The sequence below is a fragment of the Prunus mume genome, linkage group LG8 (genome assembly GCF_029339155.1).
Source record: "Prunus mume cultivar Tortuosa linkage group LG8, ASM2933915v1, whole genome shotgun sequence".
Classification (NCBI taxonomy): domain Eukaryota; kingdom Viridiplantae; phylum Streptophyta; class Magnoliopsida; order Rosales; family Rosaceae; genus Prunus; species Prunus mume.
Genome location: NC_142705.1, coordinates 3,097,684 through 3,113,733, shown reverse-complemented (window position 1 = coordinate 3,113,733; position 16,050 = coordinate 3,097,684). Strand labels below are relative to the sequence as shown.

At 37.3% G+C, this 16,050-nt stretch overlaps 4 protein-coding genes across 6 annotated transcripts; 1 reads left to right on the top strand and 3 right to left on the bottom strand.

Moving 5' to 3' along the window:
• The first annotated feature begins 1,478 nt into the window (after positions 1-1,478).
• On the top strand, positions 1,479-4,383 carry LOC103340975 (rop guanine nucleotide exchange factor 9). 2 transcript variants are annotated; one of them, XM_089043581.1, is made up of 8 exons: positions 1,479-1,613; positions 1,845-2,019; positions 2,138-2,254; positions 2,423-2,568; positions 2,705-2,779; positions 2,887-3,162; positions 3,282-3,602; positions 3,692-4,383. In XM_089043581.1, exons 2-8 carry the CDS (start codon positions 1,932-1,934, stop codon positions 4,127-4,129), a joined length of 1,461 nt encoding a protein of 486 aa, XP_088899707.1. In that variant the 5' UTR covers positions 1,479-1,613; positions 1,845-1,931; the 3' UTR covers positions 4,130-4,383. The 2 variants fall into 2 exon arrangements, with proteins under 2 accessions (XP_088899707.1, XP_008242669.1); XM_008244447.3 differs by having other exon boundaries at positions 1,581-2,019.
• A 1,453-nt stretch (positions 4,384-5,836) lies between these two features.
• On the bottom strand, positions 5,837-8,118 carry LOC103340976 (putative protein ABIL5). Its single transcript, XM_008244448.2, has 8 exons — positions 7,826-8,118; positions 7,636-7,718; positions 7,374-7,521; positions 7,172-7,271; positions 6,971-7,004; positions 6,609-6,742; positions 6,414-6,475; positions 5,837-6,315 (listed from the first exon to the last, which is right to left on the bottom strand). Exons 1-8 carry the CDS (start codon positions 7,919-7,921, stop codon positions 6,229-6,231), a joined length of 744 nt encoding a protein of 247 aa, XP_008242670.2. The 5' UTR covers positions 7,922-8,118; the 3' UTR covers positions 5,837-6,228.
• Positions 8,119-8,831: 713 nt separating this feature from the next.
• On the bottom strand, positions 8,832-12,535 carry LOC103340978 (proteinaceous RNase P 1, chloroplastic/mitochondrial-like). 2 transcript variants are annotated; one of them, XR_016122685.1, is made up of 7 exons: positions 10,735-12,534; positions 10,562-10,651; positions 10,289-10,470; positions 9,983-10,137; positions 9,800-9,868; positions 9,550-9,679; positions 8,832-9,417 (listed from the first exon to the last, which is right to left on the bottom strand). XR_016122685.1 is itself a non-coding variant. In XM_008244450.2 (7 exons), the coding sequence occupies exons 1-7, from the start codon at positions 12,520-12,522 to the stop codon at positions 9,182-9,184; spliced, it is 2,616 nt and encodes an 871-aa protein (XP_008242672.2). In that variant the 5' UTR covers positions 12,523-12,535; the 3' UTR covers positions 8,832-9,181. The 2 variants fall into 2 exon arrangements, 1 of the variants encoding a protein (XP_008242672.2); XM_008244450.2 differs by having other exon boundaries at positions 10,017-10,137; positions 10,735-12,535.
• A 482-nt stretch (positions 12,536-13,017) lies between these two features.
• On the bottom strand, positions 13,018-14,652 carry LOC103340977 (uncharacterized). The gene is made up of 3 exons (XM_008244449.2): positions 14,384-14,652; positions 14,156-14,274; positions 13,018-13,403 (listed from the first exon to the last, which is right to left on the bottom strand). Exons 1-3 carry the CDS (start codon positions 14,539-14,541, stop codon positions 13,384-13,386), a joined length of 297 nt encoding a protein of 98 aa, XP_008242671.1. The 5' UTR covers positions 14,542-14,652; the 3' UTR covers positions 13,018-13,383.
• Between the last annotated feature and the right edge of the window lie 1,398 nt (positions 14,653-16,050).

Sequence of the window (16,050 nt, the reverse complement as noted above, 5' to 3'; positions counted from 1 at the left end):
CATATTTATCAAAATTCCAAATCCAAAGTACATCTACCAACTTTTTTGTTTTTGTTTTTTTGAGAGAACATCTACCAACTAATTCTTAATGTTAAAAGAGGTTACAAGTTGGGATTTCCCTCTCAAATAAAAGAAAAACAAAAAGTTCTAGTATTTAGAAAGGCCTAAGCAGAAAAATGGGTATGTGACCACGGACTTGTCTATGTTGGGCTCCTTTTATTGGGGTTTGGCTTTCTTCGTTGTTAGGCCTTTTGTCTTTGTTAGGGTTTAGTTTATTGGGCCCTGGGAGACTAGCCAGCCGCACTTACCAAGTCGTCAAAAACAAATGGAAGGCTTGCGAGACAAATGGGTGTTGCTGATGAACTTGCAAAATATAAGCTGATTTTGGACTTCTGCAATGTTCTTATTTGTTGATGTTCTTAATGGAATATAGAATGCTTGGAATCTCTCTCTCTCTCTCTCTCTCTCTCTCATTAGTTTGGTCTCCTCTTCTTGTACAGAGTTTCACGAGTTAATTATTTAAATTTAATTCCTTTAATTAGTTGAGTTTAGCGACCTTCAGAGTCTTAATGATTGACTTTGTTTAAGGGTTAGGATCCTCCCTTGGAAGCCTGTCGCCAGTTGTTCATCTGGTGAAGCTCTTTTGACATGGCAATACTTAAAAATACTTGTGAATTGTGACCATCACGTCTCTCCATTTCTAAATTTAAAAAAAAGAGAAGAAAGTCAGCAACTTTTTACACATGAATAACAAGAAATGAACCATGATGTAACCATCATCTAATGGGTTTTTTTTTTTTTTTTATAACAACTTTGAAATATGATTATCTGCTTATATTTTTGGTGCTCATATATATATATATATATATATGACCAATTCGACTTCGATATTAATAAGTTTATAACCAATCACAGTTCGACATACGTCCATGAACTTTTATTTTCATGTTCTTAATAAGCCATTTAGTATAATGTGTTGATTTGCAGGTAAATAAGAAGTTTAGCAGTGTTCCAATGAAATATAATCAAAGTGTCGTGGGGTGATTGGAGAAATATGAAAGACCATGTAAAGAGATTGTCCTTACACTTCAATTCAAACCAGTCAAATTAGCTTAGAATTTTCCCCTGTCAAAAATAGTGATAAAGAAGGAACCAATGGTTGTCCGTTGTTAACGTGAAAACGCGTAGATTGAGAGTACACAAAGTGATCCTTAATTTTCACCATTCCCCTTCCTATAAAAATAGTTGAAAAACAGAAAACTCATTTACCACCATTCAATTGAAGAAACAAACACAGCCCCAGAAATTTACCTTCTTTTTTTAATTATTCATAATATCATACTTAACCTTAATTACGTCAACCCCACATTTTGTTTGGTTTGTCAAATCATATGCACCCCACGTTCCCTAGCTGCAGAAACAGAAAACTGCACTAAGCACCTCTGCTTCTTTTCCCTCTTTCATCAATTTTGCAAACTCAACTTTTCATTTTTCTATCTTTCGAGCCCCTCTATTGGGAGGAATACAATCTCCCCCTCTTTTCTCCTCCTTTCGCCCGTACAACAACATTCCTTCTTCTTCTTCTCGTTGTTTGTTGCCCAAGAAAGAGGAAGGTGAAGAAATAACATTTGCTTTTCCAACCTATAGATTTTGCATCACTTTTGTTTTGTGTGTGTTTAGATTGGTGTTGTAACTTAGATTATATATTTAGAGAAGCTCTCCAAGTCACAATGGTCCGAGCTTTTACAACCCAAGCCACAATGCAGAAGACTAAATCTTTCCAGTTGAAACGTATGTTTGAGATTCCGAGACATCTTCAGAATTTGATCTTTGAGAATGGGCAGGACGGCGAAGGAGACGGCGAAAATGTTCAATTACTGAGTCCAGGCTCCAGGACTGCTGCAGAAGACGGTCCGGTCGAGGCACAAGGAATGTGGGGAGCTAATCATGATAAGGGTACAGCTTCAGATGGGGACCGAGGAGAAGGGATAAAAAGTCCTATAGGCAAGAAACCTTCAGGTGGTCTTATTTATTATACACCTGGAGTTTTTGTTGCATGATTTCAATAGCATAGTTTCTATATGCTATTTCTTTTCACAATTCTAATCACTTCTATGGAATTTGTTTGTGCGTTCAGATATGGAAATGATGAAGGAAAGGTTTTCTAAGCTGCTTTTGGGTGAAGATATGTCAGGTGGTGGAAAGGGTGTCTCTTCGGCTTTGGCTTTATCCAATTCCATAACCAACCTAGCAGGTATGCATTTAGGCTTCCTTATAATAATTTCTATAGTATATGCCTTGCAGAAACTGCATTGCTTTTGTCAATCAGAATATGTATCTGCAAATTCAGATGCTACATCCAAATGAGGGTAATTCTGATTTCCATGTTCTTTGCTTTCTGCTTGTTTCTATCACAATGCAGCATCTGTTTTTGGCGAACAAAGGAAACTAGAGCCTATGTCTCCTGATAGGAAAGCGAGGTGGGTGAAAGAAATCGGCTGGCTTTTGTCTGTGACAGATCACATCGTTGAATTCGTCCCTTCACAACAGAATGGAACAAATATGGAGGTTATAACTCCTTCTCTCTTTCTCTGCCTTTATCTGAGTGTCCATCCCATATGTATTTGCTCATAATATACTATTCAATGTTCCAAAACTGCAGGACTCTAAAATCCTTTTATTTTTTTGTCTTTTGATTTGATAGATTATGGTGACTCGGCAAAGAAATGATCTGCACATGAACATTCCTGCCCTACGCAAGCTTGATGGAATGCTCATTGTAAGTACTTTTGTTCCCTAGCTGTCTACTTCCTGTTATAGCTAGAGGATATCACTGTTTTACATGCAGAATTATACACCTTTTGCTAATCAGTTATAATCAAACAGGGCCACCTGGATAGCTTTGGAACCCCAAGTGAGTTCTGGTATGTGAAAAGAGATGCTCAAGACTCTGAAAAGGGTGATGATGCCCCAAGAAATGAAGAGAAATGGTGGAAACCAACTGTTAAAGTCCCCCCCGAAGGGCTATCAGATGAATGTCGAAGATGGCTGCAATCTCAGAAGGAATCTGTGAACCAAGTACTAAAAGCAGCAATGGCGATTAACGCTCAAGTACTTTCAGAAATGGAGATACCTGATAACTACATTGAATCCCTCCCTAAGGTATAAGACATAAGACTCTCATTACTAAAGATTTTATATTTTTAAAGTCTCATAGATTATTACTTGACAGAAAATGCTGAAATTAACTTGGGGATTGATTGACTTTGTTTCTTTGACAGAATGGTAGAGCCAGCCTGGGTGATTCAATCTATAAGTGCATAACAGTGGACTGCTTTGATCCTGTCGAATTTTTTGACACCATGGACTTGTCCACAGAGCACAAAGTGCTTGACCTCAAAGACAGGATTGAGGCCTCTATTGTCATTTGGAAGAGGAAGATGAACCACAAGGATGGAAAGTCTTCATGGAGTTCAGTTGTGAGCTTGGAGAAGAGAGAACTCTTTGAAGAGAGAGTGGAGACCATATTACTCCTATTAAAGCAGAAGTTCCCAGGAATTCCACAATCTGCTCTTGACATAAGCAAAATTCAATTCAATAAGGTGACTGCCAAATATATTTTTCACTTTCGTCCTATGTTTGTCGAGTTATTTTATAATCTAATAATCATGTGTTTTTTGGTTATACATAGGATGTGGGGTATGCTATTCTAGAGAGCTATTCAAGGGTAATAGAAAGCTTGGCCTTCAACGTCATGTCTATGGTTGAAGATGTTCTTTATGCTGATAATCAAGCTCGAAAGGCGTCATCAAACAGGAGGCTTTCAGTGGACTCATCATCACCATTTACAGATAATGGGAGGTCCCCTTATGCTAGGGAAGACGCGGACAGGTTGAGTTCTTCAGAGACACCAACAAAGACACTCTTTGAGTTCATGGGCTGGAATGCAGAAACAGACGAGACTGATATGGAGAAGGATAGCTCCACAGGCAATAAGGAGAGCTACTTTAAAGAAGACACTGACAAGAGTATGAGCAAACCTCCTGCTAACATAAACACCAAGAGATTTTCCTATTTAGAGAAGCTTGAGAAGTTGAGTGGTCTAAGAAGTCCAACAGCTCGGCATTGATAGAAGAAAATGAGAAAAAGAGAAGAATTGAACAATTGAATAGAGAGAGAGAGAGAGAGTAGATACTTCCTAGGATGCTACTTGTTTAGTATTTCTATGTAGTGCTTGTGCTTCCTTCCTATTGAGGATAGGGAAGTCTCTTGGAGTGCTTAAGTAGTGGGTTTTGATGCATTTGAGAACTGGGATGTGCTTTCTATCTTTGTTGTTTTGTAGGAACAGCAATACAATTATTCTAGTTTTTCTCAAAGGCTCTATTATCACCTTTCATTTTTTGTCTTCCATGAGCTTTGTCCCCCAGCCTCAACTAGACTGTTTGTCAAATATTTTTCTATAACAATATGCATGGCCAAAACCCACCAAAGAAATAAAACCGTCCCGATGAGAACCTACCCTGTTTTTATCTCTTATCGTAAAGAAAGTGATCTGCAAAAGCTTGTACGGTTGGTGGTGAAAGTCAGAATATTCACCACAAGATGCACTCTTCTATATGATATTGGCAATGTCGGAGTTGAAGGGGTTAAAAACATCCTTGTTATTGAAGTTCACAACCTTACTCAGGATCAAGAACACAAACTGGGGGCCCTTATAAGTTCAATGCTGGCAATGTCACGATTCAGCACCAAGGCGCGACTGTAGGAGTAGTTGCTGTTCCAATGAGCAAGGCTGGAATACTTTCTACCAAAAGAATCAATGTGGAGGTGAGTTCAAGTGCAATAAGTGGTTCAAATCTTGGCAGCGAATTGAGCAGCGGGGTGTTGATGCTCAACAGCGTAGCTAGATTGACTGGAAAAGTTGAATTGATGTTTATAATGAAGAAGAAGAAGGCTACCAACATGAACTACTGCACCATAGCTTTTGATGTGGCAGCCAAGACAGTCAAATCTTTACAATGCAAGTGAAGACAGCTAAAATGATGATTTTAGATTGATGAAGAATAGTTCTTGGATAATTTTTTCGTCATTGATATTGTTTGTTATTATTTGTTGTAGAATTATAATACTACTTTACTGAAACCGTCGATATTCTTTTTACTGGGGCTGTGCTTTCGTTTGATTTTGGCAAATGAATAAATTTGCAACTAAAGGCTTTATGTTTATCAAATGATTTAAACTTTAAACCATGCATCTTGTTTATCCAATAAGGCCAGTATTTGCAGAAATCCCCAAGGGTCTACTTTCAGGATCAATCTTGAAATGGAGGGGCAAGATTAGGGGTCTACTTTTTCCTTTGTTCTCAAAAGCTTGATTAAGACAAAAGCATTTTGCTGGTATAACCTTGCACCTGCTACACAACATCTAGCCTTTGACAAGATAATAAACTCAGTATGTAAAATGCTGGCCGTATAACATATTGGAATTGTTTATTGTTGCTTCGTGTATCCCAGTTGCTACAAAACCATAAACATTAACCATTCATTCATGATATTTTAATCAACTTGATTAATTTTATTTACACAACCATAACAGCATCCATGGCAAATGAATAAATTTGCCTAACTAACAAATGTTTACTTTAAACCATCATCTTGTTTACCAATTATTTGCACCTAAAATAATAAAAAATTTTTCCTTTGTTCTCAAAAGCTAAAAAAAAGCATTTTGCTGGTATAACCTTGCACCTGCTACATTAGCCTTAAAGATAATAAACTCAGTATGTAAAATGCTGGCCGTATAACATATTGGAATATTGTTGCTTCGTGTATCCCAGTTGCTACAAAACCATAAACATTAACCATTCATTCATGAATTTTAATCAACTTGATTAATTTTATTTACACAACCATAACAGCATCCCTCCCTAACAAGTACATCTACTTAACCTAAATAATAAAAAATAATAAAAAGCATCTACCAACATTTTAAACAGTCCTGTAAAAAGAAGCTTGGAATAATCTGTCCAGAGAAGCACTAACATCCTCCCTGATACTTGTAAGTGCAAGCAGCCTCTAAAATCTATGGTATGATCAAAAATGCTAGGGGATTATAGTTTATGGATCACATTGGAGATCAACAAGAGTAGGACTCACCCGTACAAGTGGATCCCACGTCGATTAGCTAGAGATGCGATCTACTATGTGGTACAAATAGTTTCTGCTCTTTTCATATTGTTCTTTTAGCTCGTCTAATGAGTGACAAGATGTCATGACCCTGCCCAGATTTCTTGAGGCGTCCATTCTTCCGAGATTCCTGCAAGACAACGCAAGAAGACATGCTAGAATCAAAGGACACAAGACAAAGTGATTGTAGCAAATGTCATCATGTATGCGTCAACTGTCTCATCTCACCTGGAAATGAAATGTAGGATTTGGACCTCTAGACAGGATTGATAGGCCATCACGAACCGGAACTACAGTAAAATAAATTGATGTTAAAGATTGAGAATGCACATCATATAAGCTAGTGTATGTTAAAGACAATTCATAAAACTATACATAGTAGCAGCTACTATTCTTGTTTTGCGGGGGAAAGCGCAAAGTTACCTAAAGCTGAATTAGTTTCCCCCTCGGGAAAAGACGGTTTGTGAGATGATGTGTACAAGAAAAGTGGCATTGCAGCCTCTTTGTCAAATTCATGATTATCGATGGTTTTACGAGAGGCTGGAGTTGCAGGATCCCTGCATGGATCAAAATCATCAAATAAAAAAGCTCAAAGCTAGAGACAACAATCATCTATTTCCCTAATGAAGCTACACTGAGCAGTTGGAACCCAAAGGCTTAGAAAAGTATATTAAGTATCAATTGTGCCGATGGAAGTTCATAAGGTTCTTTGTGAATGCACACTTATCCTGCAGCCAAATAACCTCAAAATTTCTGCTATGAGATTATAAAGATGAAAATCTTACCTCAAATCTTCACTGGTTTTCTCAGCATCTCTGACTGCCGATCAGATAACAAAGAATTAGAAACTAGAAAGTGGAAAGAAAAAAAAGTTACGCACATAGTTGTAAGTAGCAGTTTATCCTTTCTTTCATGTTTGACTGGAAATAGCAGATTTTCAATCTTAGTGAAGAGAAGAGAACAATGAAATGGTGTGGAATAATTACGTGCAGACAAAAAACGTGCGTTATGCCTAGGCAATATTTCCCTCCATCGGACTTTAGGCAGAGCAAGCTTGTGGGAGTATTGTTCGCATAAGAAAAGCCTCTGTCAAAAACAGAGCAATTTTACTGAATAGTGATTCAGGCAAGCACATAATTTATAACCCATCTATTAACATCAGTAAGCTTATAAGGTGATAATAACAACTTGTTTGAGGCAATCGATTCGAAGCTCGGTCTCCGAAAATGCGTTAGTCTCAGAAATGAGGCCATTGAGGTTGGCAGAAACGCATCCAAGATGATCAACAACAGTAACCACAGCTCTGCATACATACTCCTTGGTGTTGTCCATTACACTGCAAAAATTAAAAAAATTGAAAAAATGCAACCATTGCAGCAATTCATGGCTGAGGCCTAAAAAGGTCATTATGTGTAGAGCTTTGGCATTTAATTGTGTTAAAAAGACTCACACTTTCTTCTCTTTGGTATTCAAGAATGTTGATTCACAGTAGTCAGCAGCATAATGAAGTTGAGAGCGCAGGTCTTTCAGTTCCTTCAACCCACAGACAAAAATAGTTTGACATCTTAATAAGAGAGAAAATTGCACAGAGAAATGAAAAACCAAGTATGGCATTATTCTTGGGCTCGAAAATAATGTACCTGGAGAGACTTATCAAAGCTTACAATGTCCATAGGCTTAGACTTGGCTTCTGAATCTTGTCCTGAACAGGGTTTAGAGTTTTCTATCTCCTCCATGTTTTTCTTTAAAATGTTTGTGAAACTTATAGAAGAGATAATGATAAAGAGGGGAATTAAGACAAAGAAGACAAGCTCTCTCCTTATCTGATTATCTCCCTGTTTTTTTTGAACTTGTTGGGGGTTGAGTGGGGTGGGGCTTGTTTTGGTTTGAGCAAGAGAAAGAGACAGAGTGGTGATATCTGTGAGTCTGTGACTATAGGCTTTTTTGAGAGAAAACAAAAAACCCATTAAAGCTAGCAGTGAGAAAACAATAACAAACAAAACCCATTAACGAGAGATTCTCCAGGCCATGATCAGATTAAGAGTGATCACCAGCATGTTCGAGAAAGAGAAAGATGACAAAAACAAAGTTTTCAGCCCGTGATTTTGTGTTCGGTGTCCTTTTTTCAGTTTATGAGAAAATAAGTTATAAAGGTCAAAAGTCGACTGACTGACAAATGAATCAAAGGTGGCACTTCCATATGCGTTATATTGAGGTATTTATAAAAATGTTATTGACTGCATTATTTCCGAGGTATGATTGTGTGAAAGCTGTTGTGGGATTATGACAACATGATTTCCTCTCTCACTTTGGAGTCCTGATTGGCCTTTGCTCTCTCACAGGGTAATTGTATAATAATTATTTGGGATATCTTTTTATCCATTAATTGAGTGTAATTATCTTATAATTAGCTTGTTGCCAATCTTGTAGAGATAATTTATACTTTCCAAATTGAGATTAATAAAATCGTTTAATTTCAAAACTTTCAGGTTCCTTAATCCTTATAAGATGGTTACTATCAATTAATCATAGATCATGTACCCATCATGTTGCACTAAAAATTATAACTCCACACACAAACGTGGGTTAGGCCAGTTGGTTATGGCAGTGAGCCTGTCCCCTTACACCCAAGTTCAAATTCCCCTCTCCGTAAATTAGATTATCACTTGTATCTAAAAATAATAAAGAAATTGCAACTACACACATGCAAATGAAGTCTAATGCATGGAAAGTTTATACAAAAAATTATGGTCCCTCTATTCTAAGGACCACCCTATCAGCCAACACCACCAGACGCACGCGCGCAAAGGGAGAAGAAGAAAAGCTCTAGGCTACTAATTTTATTGCAAAAACTGTTTCCTGCAATGGAAATCTGTATTCTTCTCCAACTAGAAACTCAGCTGCCAACTATACAGACAAAAAACCCTTCAGTTGGGAGCTCATTAGACATTACCCTACCGTCTCAATGAAGATCCTGAACTAGATTAGCATGAAGTTTATATTTGAAAATCAATGACACATCCACCAATCTTCTCTGCAGTTGCAATATCTGGAACAATTGAGTGACAATCTGAGCTCATGGACCCTGAGAGAATATCTTTGATATTCTCAAAAAATTCATGAGGCTGGTGTTTAGTATATTTCTGCTTGCCATTCTTCAATGGTTGTGACTCAACACCGGTTCGAGTAGCTGACCTTGCATTCCTGTTGTCACGACGAAGAGGCTGTGCATCTGCTCCACACAAATATTCTTGGTAAACTAATAAACTGATATGGATGACATAATTTACATAGACAGTTCATTTCGTGTTGCCAACCCAAATATCTGGAGGGAAAACCATGAATTGATAACACTCAGAATTACCTTTAGGTCTGGTTGCAGAATCGTTCCTTTCCAGACGTGATTTACTTCGCATAATGCATAACCATGTTCTTTCTGCCTCACAATCATGCTCTGATACAACTGGAATATGCCAGTGCCCTTCCTCTGATTCCTGAGAACATATTTCACCAGGTGCATCGATATTTCTGTTGTGCCACCTTTCAAAAGATAGGAATACAAACATGTACAGATGTAGAGTCTTATAATCAAGATTATATTAACTTGTTTTCACCTGAATTACAACAGAACATGGAGGAGGCATGTGAAACACTGGACCAGCATCAGAAAAACTGAAATGCACCTGCCATTAGAAAATGATAGATAACTAGTTAGAAAAATAGGATTGCAAATCATACAGAAACCAAGTATCATCGGTTGCAAAAAGAATATAACAAACTGGACCTATTAAATTTACATTTAGAACCAGCAGAGGCACTTAAAAATATTACTTGATGCCTTTCTTTCCATCTGGGGAAGAAATCATTTCCAAGAAGTTGAAATATATGGTCTCTCATCTCGTCATTTGTCACCAATAAACACTTGAACTTTATAGCTGCATACAACCAGTACCTGAAACACAGGTTAATACCATGGCACTTTAAATGCATATGTATTACCTAAACAATAACATGAAATTAGCTATTAAATCAGTAAAAAGTTCATGTAAAAATCATATACAAACTATGCAAGCATCATTATGTTCCAATATTATATTGCTCACCAATCATCATTTGAACCCGTAGGTGTTGCATAGAGAGCATCAGCATTTTGCCACTTCTCAATCAATGCCCTATTAACCCGTTCATCCATTTTTCCTCCACTGATACGCCTGTTATGAAGAACAATGAGTGGCCATCTCTTTGAAGGAAGCTTCTGGCGTATTCCATTAACAACAGCATTGACCTATTAATCCCACCATGAAAATTTACAGCAATCACTAATAAGAACATAAAGTTGATGTGTGTCATATGTGCTTAAGCATCATGCAACTTGCCTTGGATGGGATGAATTTCTTCTGGCTGAAAAGGCCTACATTAGCTCCATCCACCACTGCTTCAAAAGGTCCATAATAATCTAGCCATGTCTGCATAATAAAATTTTATTCTTTCCTAAGTCAATCCCAAATACAAGATTAAAATCAATAAACATCGTTGGGGACTTTCGTACTTGGAATTTCTGAAAGCTTGAATTTTTCTCTCTCTTTATAGCTATAGATGCAACGGATTCAGCAAAGTTTTCTGTTTCTACAGGATCAAGGTCAATTGTGGCCAATTTTTCCCCACAGCATTTGCACAAGCCAGCAGCTCCAATAGTTGTACGCAACACAGACCATTTTCCTTTTCCCAACCAGCCCTGCCCATGCCAGCCCCCACCTCCATTCTCAATTGCCTCCCTTATCAATCTTGGATCCCATTTTATTTTTCCCACTCTTGCAGCTTCTTTGCTATGAAACCAGTTCATAATTAAATTGGCAATAGACGGTGAGACCCTCCTTACACTTGTTCTTAGTTTGTGCAGCATATAATACACCTTGTCACCTTTACCGACTCCCACGCTCACTCGTAAGAGGGCCTCTAGTTCAGGCTCTTCTGAATAGACACCGTGCTCCAACATGTGTTTCTCAACAGCAAATGCTTTATCAATATCTCCACTATGGCAAAAAGCAGATAATGCAGGACCATAGGAACGCAGTCTAGGATTTATTCCCAATGACTTCATTTGCTTCACCATATCAAATGCCATGTCTCCATCACCCATTGACATTGCCATTCTAGCCACAGATGTCAATGCTGCCTCATTCATTGGGACATTATCCAAACACATCTTCTCATAGATCTCAAATCCCCTTTGGAGGGCATACTTCTTCACTTCTTCACTGACACGAATTCCATTATCTTCTTGCTTAATGCTTCCATCTTTTAGATTTGAAGAATCATCTCCACCCTTTGTTGGGTAGTTCAGTCCATCTAAGAGGCGGGAATTTCGCTTCACAAACCCATTAGAAAACCATGCCAAGTTCTCCTTTTCATCTGAAGTACCATCCAGATCATCAAACCCCATTTTTTCCCCATTACTTCCATTGATATCAACCAGTTGCTCATTGTCCAAAGTTGATGTATTCAACCCCCTACCATCCCAATTCCCACTACCCAATTCCATGGAATTCACCCTGGTTTCTTCGCTGGCAGACGAATCCAAGGTATCCAAAGTTCGACTACCAGACCCACTCTTAGCGGGACGAACAACACCAACAGCTGCAGAAGAACAGAGATACAACAGTACAGTATAGTGGTACTGCTCCAACTTAATTCCTTCTCTTTGAGCCAAATCATAGAATTTAATTGCCCCCATGACATCCCCTCTCTTTGAGCACATATCCAATCCAACTCTCATCTTAACTTCTGGCGCATCAACGTCATATTTCTTAGACCCTTTCCCCCCTTTCTGTTCACCCGCCTGTTTATCATTACGTTTTCCTGAAGAGTTTACTTTATTCTCATCTTTGAGCCTCCTAGAAGAATGCTCATTGTCGTCCCTCCTTTTTCTAAAGCCAGGATTTTTCCTCGTATTTCTGTCTTTACTGAACCTATCTTCAGCCTTTTTCTCCTCCACTGAAACAACATGGTTCTTTACAGATTTTTTGCCAACCCTTTCTTCTGTGGACTTTAAGGAAGAAAACTCAGTACCAGTCCCTGGAGTCTTGGTTTTTAGATATGGTTCACGGTACGTGGTGGATAACTTTGCAACTATGTGGCTAATATTTTCTCTAACTACTGGAAGTGGATAAAGTTGAGGTGTGTGTTTAAGTTCAAGTGTTTGTTTGGGAGGCGAGAAAGTGAGAAAATGAGATGGACAATGGAATTTAAAAGAATTGAGAGCCGATGGGTACTTACAGAGGTTGATGGAGAGGAGGTGGTGCTTTTGCTGCAGTGAGTTGGAGGTAGAGGAGGCCATGTGTGGCCGTTGGAAGAGCGCTCTCTAATGGCGAGATATGGATTTAATACGAAAATAACTAGAGATGGTATAACTCGAAATTACAGAGTTGCCCTTAATAACAAGATTTTTAAGCACCAATTGCCAAAACTTATGGGTAAATTAGTAATTAGGAGAAAAGCTTTTTTTGGTGAAAATTATATTGAAATTTAAATAAAATTCACCCAAAAAAACAAAAGGGTGTGAGGTTTGGAGTTTGAAATCCTCTTGATTTTGAACTTATTTGGTTTCCAATTGAGTTTCTTTATTAACTTTTTTTTTCAATACGAGATATTCACGAGGTGTGAATTCGAAAATACAAGAGATATTCATGAAGTGTGCATTCGAAAACCGGACCTTGGGTGCAGGGATAAGTCCTGCGACCCTCCTTAGCAGTTCTGAATACGATAAGGTGCTCAGGACCCCTTTTATCTTACTCTCAAAGATTGTGCCGATAGAAACTGATTGCGACAAGGGTTCTGTAAATACGCAATTTTGTTCAGCAGCTTAAAAATGAAACTTCAACCTTACATTGTCTTAGTGTCAAGTATAACTTTGTCATTTGGCATGTAACTGATAGCAAATACTAGAAAGAAAGCAAAGTAAATACACAATATTGGGCACCTCTCGCAAATAATACCCAATCATGGTAACACAAAAGCATCCAGCCTCCTTGAAAAAAGGCATTCAAACAAAGGGATGAAAACAAACAGGCACAGGCACCCGGTAAACTGTTGAACATCTTATGCCACTTAAGTCATCATAAAAGATAATTATCAACTTGAGACCTACATTGCCATCAAACAGAATCTATGCGAGACACCTTCATATGGAGAGAGGCTGTCATAAAGGCATTGAAATCCCTGAAATATGAGAAAGGTAGAATTAGAGTTCATACTCGATATCTCATTCACTTAGGGTTAGCAAAACTTCCTTGTTTTTACTTACAATTAACTTGTTTGTTCCATGTAGGTATAACAAATATGATTAGAACGAACTGATTGTCAATTCAGAGTTTAAGTTCTAAGAACAAAGAGAAGGCATGCCAGTTCCATATGAATTGTAATCGATTCTATGCTGAAAATCATGTCTCATTTGAATTTTTTTCTTTTTCTTTAGAAACTAATTGTAGGAGACGACTTGGAAGAATTTCTTCAACAAGATATATATATAGCTATTAAAAATTCCGTCCTGAATAAAACAATCATGGTTTGGTTATCTATCTCCTAAGACAAGCTCACTCAGAAGCTCATATGAAGGCAGCGAACAGAAATTCAACCCACACATAGTGCCAAATGCCATATATACATTAGATCACTAAAACTCAATCAAATAACTTAAAAGCAAATGCAGAGTTCAAGAATCCCATGTCGCCAAACATCCAAAACAAGAAAACGTTGAAATGTTTGTGACTTTATCACAGAGCAATTCTAATAGCAATACAGCATGAAACAAACAGAGTTGTTCACAGAGCCTAAAACCGCAGTCTAATAAGTACATTGCGGCTGTCAAAGAAACAAGCAGATGGTGTGCAATTTCATGTAAACAGCATATCATCGTATGCAAGCTGCATAAATTAAGCGCATGAAGCGTCAAATTAAAGTAAAAATCTCACCTTGAGGAACTAAACCCCAGCTTTGAGACTCGATGGACAAGCTCGATATCAACCGTGCCGAAGCCACCGCGCTGTGTAATGGCATCATTGAGCCCACGCTGCCCAACTCCGACGGTAACCTAATAAAGATAAAATCTTTGTCAGATTCAAAAATTTCCTACTCATTCTCGGACGCCAAAAATACGTAATAAAAAGAGAACGAGAAATGAGAATGGAGGAACTGAAAACCTGGAAAGGCGAGAAATGCGTCGAGCAGGAGCGGAGGTCTGAGAGTGAAGGGTCGATTTGAGCTGAGAGAGTTCTGATGCAAGAGACGTCTTGTTGAGATTGCATGTGAAGGGTTGTAATCGGGACGATAACCTAGAGACAACCTTATAGGACGCCATTGGAGAAGCTTCGAGCTTTGTAGCTACCGCTGCTAAGCTTTGGGGTTTGGGGGTTTTGCTCGTACTGCCACTGTCATTGTAGTGTGTGTGACGAGGGAAAGGTTTATGCGCAAAAGGAAACGACGTCGGTTTTGGTTTATTTTTTAGGTGGTTTCTTATTATCTGTTTCCCCATGGGTCGACCCGCTTCTGACTCATAGACTTGGACCAACCTTAAAATCCCATTTTATTAGGTCGGCTTGACCCAAAGAGTTGGCCCATGGAACATTAAATTAAAATAAATTATTGTAAATTGAATAAACTTTTGAGAAAATCTTAATCTTCACCAAAATGATTGTAGCAGTGCCATTCATCAAAAACATGATTTGAAAAACTAATGATTATGTGGAATAAGATCTCCTTTTTTTAATTTATATTTGATCTTGTGCTTCTGTTCTGTCAAAGAGGACATCATTTAGGAATTGTGAGTTTTGAGTTTAGCGTTCTTGGGGCTCTATGATTCAAATTAAAACCAATTAGTTAATTATTTAAATTAAAATTTTTCCGTACTTTTTACAAAATTTTCAGTAACACATATGTAGGTACGTATTTTTCAACAATACATTCATGTGTTCTATACATGTCTTACATTTTCTTTAAAAAGCAAACATACAATAGTCGTATTGTACATGTACATACGTATTTCTGATATTTTATACACGTATGTTTTACAAAAAAATTTCAGTAACACACACAAATTCATGTATTATACATATTATTATTATTGAATAAGAATAACATATGGTATAAAAATTATATTAAAATATCAAATAGTGGAAGATTAATATTACTTTGGATATGTTGCAATATCCATAAGGTACAAACCAATGCAATTAGGAAGGTTCTTTTTTATAATTAATTTTTTTAATTAAATATTATAGCCGTTCGCTATACTACGATTTTTTATAAAATATAGTATAGCCGGGCGGCTATACCTATTTTTACACGTGACTTTAAACGATAGAGGTTCTTCTTTTTTTTTTTTTTTTTTTTTTTAAGGAGTACAGTCGCACCTCTATAATTAAATTTTTTTTTGAAAGACTTGTTGACACACAGCGCCTAATGATTTTAAAAATAGTATAGCCATTCGGCTATACTCAGGTGCATAATGGCTGGGGTCTTTTTTTATATTTAAAAATCGTATAGCCGCTCGGCGATACTCAGCTTAGAAATTTTTTTAAGAAATACGTGTGTTGACACGTGGACCTAATGGTTGAGGACCTTTTTTATATTTAAAATTAGTATAGCCGCACGGCTATACTCAGTTTTGAATTTTTTTTGAAAAAAGGCGTGTTGACACAAATGAAATTTAGAGATGTTAATATCAATGTGACTTTTTTTATATATTAATTTGTTTATTTTTTTTATAAATACAAATTAAATTTAGAGATGTGAGACTTTAACACATAAAAGGTTAACATTATTAACTTCTTTGAGGTCCATTTGGATGGAGTAATTTTAAAATTTAGTG

What these genes read in the sequence shown, in the direction of transcription:
- LOC103340978 (XM_008244450.2), bottom strand. Translation starts at nt 12,522, where the DNA reads ATGGCCTCCTCTACCTCCAACTCACTGCAGCAAAAGCACCACCTCCTC. An exon ending in GATGGAAAGAAAGGCATCAA is followed by an intron (nt 9,869 to 10,016) that starts GTAATATTTTTA and finishes TTCTAATGGCAG; the next exon opens with GTGCATTTCAGTTTTTCTGA. An exon ending in TTCTGCAACCAGACCTAAAG is followed by an intron (nt 9,418 to 9,549) that starts GTAATTCTGAGT and finishes TGTGTGGAGCAG; the next exon opens with ATGCACAGCCTCTTCGTCGT.
- LOC103340977 (XM_008244449.2), bottom strand. Translation starts at nt 14,541, where the DNA reads ATGGCGTCCTATAAGGTTGTCTCTAGGTTATCGTCCCGATTACAACCC. An exon ending in CGCATTTCTCGCCTTTCCAG is followed by an intron (nt 14,275 to 14,383) that starts GTTTTCAGTTCC and finishes TATCTTTATTAG; the next exon opens with GTTACCGTCGGAGTTGGGCA. An exon ending in CTGGGGTTTAGTTCCTCAAG is followed by an intron (nt 13,404 to 14,155) that starts GTGAGATTTTTA and finishes CTCATATTTCAG; the next exon opens with GGATTTCAATGCCTTTATGA.
- LOC103340975 (XM_008244447.3), top strand. Translation starts at nt 1,731, where the DNA reads ATGGTCCGAGCTTTTACAACCCAAGCCACAATGCAGAAGACTAAATCT. An exon ending in AGCTTGATGGAATGCTCATT is followed by an intron (nt 2,780 to 2,886) that starts GTAAGTACTTTT and finishes ATAATCAAACAG; the next exon opens with GGCCACCTGGATAGCTTTGG. An exon ending in ACATTGAATCCCTCCCTAAG is followed by an intron (nt 3,163 to 3,281) that starts GTATAAGACATA and finishes TTTCTTTGACAG; the next exon opens with AATGGTAGAGCCAGCCTGGG.
- LOC103340976 (XM_008244448.2), bottom strand. Translation starts at nt 7,921, where the DNA reads ATGGAGGAGATAGAAAACTCTAAACCCTGTTCAGGACAAGATTCAGAA. An exon ending in AATACCAAAGAGAAGAAAGT is followed by an intron (nt 7,522 to 7,635) that starts GTGAGTCTTTTT and finishes TAATTTTTGCAG; the next exon opens with TGTAATGGACAACACCAAGG. An exon ending in ATCCTACATTTCATTTCCAG is followed by an intron (nt 6,316 to 6,413) that starts GTGAGATGAGAC and finishes GTTGTCTTGCAG; the next exon opens with GAATCTCGGAAGAATGGACG.